The 4,355-nt window shown below is 32.7% G+C and overlaps 1 protein-coding gene across 1 annotated transcript; it reads right to left on the bottom strand.

Annotated features, from left to right (window-relative positions):
* Positions 1-1,127: 1,127 nt before the first annotated feature.
* Positions 1,128-4,149, bottom strand: LOC143563005 (elongation factor 1-gamma 2-like). Its single transcript, XM_077050656.1, has 7 exons — positions 4,126-4,149; positions 3,973-4,018; positions 3,206-3,355; positions 3,007-3,111; positions 2,777-2,878; positions 2,194-2,692; positions 1,128-1,595 (listed from the first exon to the last, which is right to left on the bottom strand). Exons 2-7 carry the CDS (start codon positions 3,979-3,981, stop codon positions 1,216-1,218), a joined length of 1,245 nt encoding a protein of 414 aa, XP_076906771.1. The 5' UTR covers positions 3,982-4,018; positions 4,126-4,149; the 3' UTR covers positions 1,128-1,215.
* Positions 4,150-4,355: the final 206 nt, after the last annotated feature.

Here is a 4,355-nt window from a genome sequence, read left to right as displayed (position 1 = left end):
CCTATAATTAACTAATATTTTGTAGTTATATACCTATATTTATAGCATTTGGCCTAGGATACTCTAGATTGGGACTTATTTTTTAACTTAGGAGTTACTTATTTTATTTTTTTTAACTTAATTCCCCTTTTTTAAAATAATCAAAATATAATTAAACTGAAAAGGATACATAAATCTAAAAATATACCTTTTTGTTTCAGAAAAGACACATCTTTTAAGGGCTTAACATATTGTTCTCTATTTTGACGTTTTGAAAAGGTTGCAAGAATCAGTTGATGGGTTAACCGCTTTTTGCGTTAATAGGTTTACGATCATTCCCTTTGGTTTTTACAAGATTTTCATTTTATTGCAGATTGGGGGCTTATGCAAAAGGAAATGAATCAAAAGTTTCACAAAATGGTGACCAGGATGACCCTAACAACCTGCAACTGCCACTAATTTTATTTCAGTATATGGAGATTAGTACGGAGGAACCGGGAAGCAAAACAAACAAAGATATGAAACTTCAGTTGGTCTAGATTTCAATTTCAGAATTACCTGTAGTTTATTGCCTAAAAGTATTTTGTTGTTTCGTACGACCTCAATATCTCATCCAGACCTTCATATTACTAACTTAATGTGGTCCTCATATTCCGGTGTTGATATTCCCATCCACCGGACGGGTAAAGTACTAGTTCAATTAGTTTGAACAATGTGCACAGTTATTCGCTTTATTTTTTCCTAAATAAAAGCCCCTGGACCTAATTATATTTCATTCAGGAAAGTAACATTTGTGATAGAATAGTTAATGAAATTTGAATTACTTTAAAACCAATAAAAAAACTTTAATTACTTTAGTTGCACATTTCATAAAAGAACTTTAATGGCTTTAGTTGACCATTTAAAAACGTAGCATAAAGTTATCCAATTATATAAATATCAATTTAACAAAAACCTCTTGTTTTTAATTCAACAATTAAATTGTTACACTAATGGATGATAATTTTATTAATTAATTAAAATAGCACAACCAACGCAATTATGGCTGTCGGTTTGTAATTAACCGTTTAAAGAACATTACTAATCCGGTTAACACAACAATTACACACTCCCAACACGAAAACATTTAAAAAACAAAACTGGAACATTTGTAGTACATTAAAGATCACAAAACATAGTTCACATGTATCTAAATCACACACATCTGAAACAAAAACCTCCAACAAGATAAGATTATCACTTGAAACACTTTGCATCCAAAAGAGCCTCACCCTCAAACGGCTCCTGATCCTCGATCATCTGGTTCACTCTCTCCTTTTGTGCCTCGTCTAAGAGGTCAACTTTAGTCCACTCATAGAGCTCCATGTCATAACACTCATCCATCACAAATTTAGGAATTTCATGTCCACGGAATAGCCACAAACCCTTCACCTTGAATGGTGGCTCGTTTCCAATGATAAGCATCTTTCCGAAAGCATACTTGCGTGCAAGATCCATACGCTGCAGAAATCCACCAACCTTGTTCATTGTAACAAAGGAGACAGTGTTCTCATCATTGTACTTGTAGTTGCAAAACCAAAGTGAGTAACCCTCTGGATCAAACATATCCCAAAACCCTACGAGCATCCAAAAACACATAGGTTTCAAATTCAAATGTCATATATTTCCAAGGGCAGATACTAGAAAAACCAACTATTTTCTCAAAAGAAAATCCTTAACTTTTGCACAATCAACATACTTTCTTTGAATCTCATAAAAGTCCCGTAACAATTTGTTAAATAATAAAGTTCCTCCACATATTAAATTATCTGAAGTTGTAACATCTGTAACTTATTACTACATGAGAAAAAAAAAAATACGTTGTAAATGGACCAGTGATGAAGAATAGTCCTTTCAATGTTTAAACTGGACATGAGTGTGGACGGAGTAACTCAATATAAAATAAAAAACTAAAACATATAAAACGGTTAGTAATTTAAATCGTTAAAAAGTTGTAAACAAAATTTTTTTTCACTATTATAATGTAACTTTCCAAACAATGTTTTCATAATATAATCCAATCATAATTACAAGATATTTTTCTCTAATTTAGCATTTTAAAAGACTTTTATGATAATTTTTTGTACAAAGTATGCTACTTTTCAATGTGCAAAATATTGTTGACAGACATTTCTGAAGGAAAAATAAGATATAACGATATAAAATAACACATACCTTTGATTGCAACCTCGCGGAAGTTAGACTTGGTGTTAGAATAAAGCCTCTTCCAATCATCCAAAACCATCTTACTTGGAGGCAACAAGTCAAGTGGGTTCTTTGGTTTAGGTTTTGGTGCCTCTTCTTCCTCGGTGGCTTGAGCTGCAGGCTTGGGTGCCTCCTCTTTCTTAACTTCCTTTTTCGGTTCGGCTTTTGGTTTTGCGGCCTCGGGTTTCTTTGCAGAAGCAATAGGAATAACAGATTCCGCTTGTTTGACTTCACCAATTACCTTGCTGAAGTTAGGTTGGTTAACCATGGTCCAAAAGTACCTCTCAACGTGTGGATACTCGGAAGTGAAGCTCTTTGGTGTTAAATATTGGAAAGCCATCGTCAAGTTGCATGTTGTGATGATGTCAGCCAAGGTCACACCATCACCGACCAAGAAAGTGTGTGAAGCAAGATACTTGTTCAAAGCATCAAAACCTCTCTTCAAGCCAGCAATACTGTTCTCTTCAGCCTTCAAAACATTAAACTCATAATTATAAATTGAACAATCAACATAAGTAATGAAGTAAAAAAAAGGAGAAAGTATAAAACATACAGGTTTGATGTAGGCGCCAAATCCCATTCTTGGATATAACCATCCTCTAACATGTGCATCAATCTCAAATGAAGAGAAGTCAATCCATTGCTCGATTTGGCCCTGTACATAAAATTAAAAATGCATATATAAGCTTTCTATATATATATATATATATATATATATATATGTATGTATATATGTATGTATGTATGTATCACAAAATATTAATATGGAAGAAAAAAACTAACATATTCAATTTTGGAAGACCCAAGGAGAAAACTTTTGAATGCAACATAGCGAGCGATTGCATTGCTCTCAAATATAGGTCCCTCAGGAGTCTCAAGAACAGGAATCTAATTCATGAAAAATGACAAGTGTAAACAAGTTAATAAATTTGTGTGCTTTTATGGATAAATGTAAATTAGATTAAACCAGAAAAAACAGCACCTTTCCAATAGGGTTCATCTTAAGAAACTCTGGGGTCTTGTTTGAAACACCCATCTGGAAGTTTTCGGCCAATTTGACTTCAACTCCGACGTATTCTGCAGCAATTAGTGCCTTGTTCACATTCTTATTTTTTCCAGCAGCGTGAATGATCTACAACCGAATCATATAATGCATCAAACAAATAGCAAACTAATTGAAACAAAATTATAGTAATCAAATAATCTCAAAGAGAGAAACTTTCTGACTTTTGGTTATTATAAATCACAAGCCATAACAACAGCAATACAAACAACCCGACCACTCAACACAGCCAAAAATAACATGCATCAGTAAGAGAAGCTTCAACGAAAGCTAATTAGCTTACCAAAAGCAAATTTAATCAAAAAGCTTGTTTTAAATGTCTCAAAATTCAGTATTTTTGTAATAAATTAATTAGTAGCTGTAGCTACAATGCCAAAACAAGATCTAAAATCATTAACAGAGATTAATACAAATATATGCAGAAAAATGCATATAATATGCTAAAAATGACAACTTGCTTAAATTTAGACCATTTAATTAATTCTCAATAACTTAAAAGTAGCTTAATTTACACAAAAAATAACAAGTAATCATATCAGATGATCGGACACAAAAAGTCAACAATCAGTTGCACTAACAAGTCAAAAATTAATTAATAACTTATATCAAAACAGTTACAATACAGTACAGATGCAAATCAAACTCCTAAATCCGTACAGGATCCATCACAATAAGTAAAAACTTACGAGAGCCATTGCTTAAGGAACAAACGATCGCCTTTTGATACCGATCTGCAGAATAATAATAACTGAAATCAGTGGTTGAAGCTAATTGGATGTAAATAATTGATACAAAAGATGAATATGATGGGTAACTAAGCAGAGAGGCAAATACCGAACGAACGTTTACTCCGAAAGCAAGGGAATTAGGGTTTTGGTAGGACTAGTGGTTATAAAAGAGAGAGGCTTCTGTTTGTATGTTAGTGGGCCTTAAGAAATATTGGGCCGGCCTGTTCATTTGTTGTGTTTCATCAATGTTTACTCAAACTTCTAGAAAATACAATATACACACACTACGTTTTTTTTTTCTTTTTTTTTTATATATACACGAAACTAGCTTTAGAATACAA

Source organism: Bidens hawaiensis, unplaced genomic scaffold (assembly GCF_021521415.1).
Source record: "Bidens hawaiensis isolate Kalapana, Puna unplaced genomic scaffold, B.hawaiensis_p1.1 tig00021192_1, whole genome shotgun sequence".
NCBI classification, from domain to species: Eukaryota; Viridiplantae; Streptophyta; class Magnoliopsida; order Asterales; family Asteraceae; genus Bidens; species Bidens hawaiensis.
The sequence above is the reverse complement of the archived record's forward strand: the minus strand, read 5'-3'. Positions and strand labels throughout refer to the sequence as shown.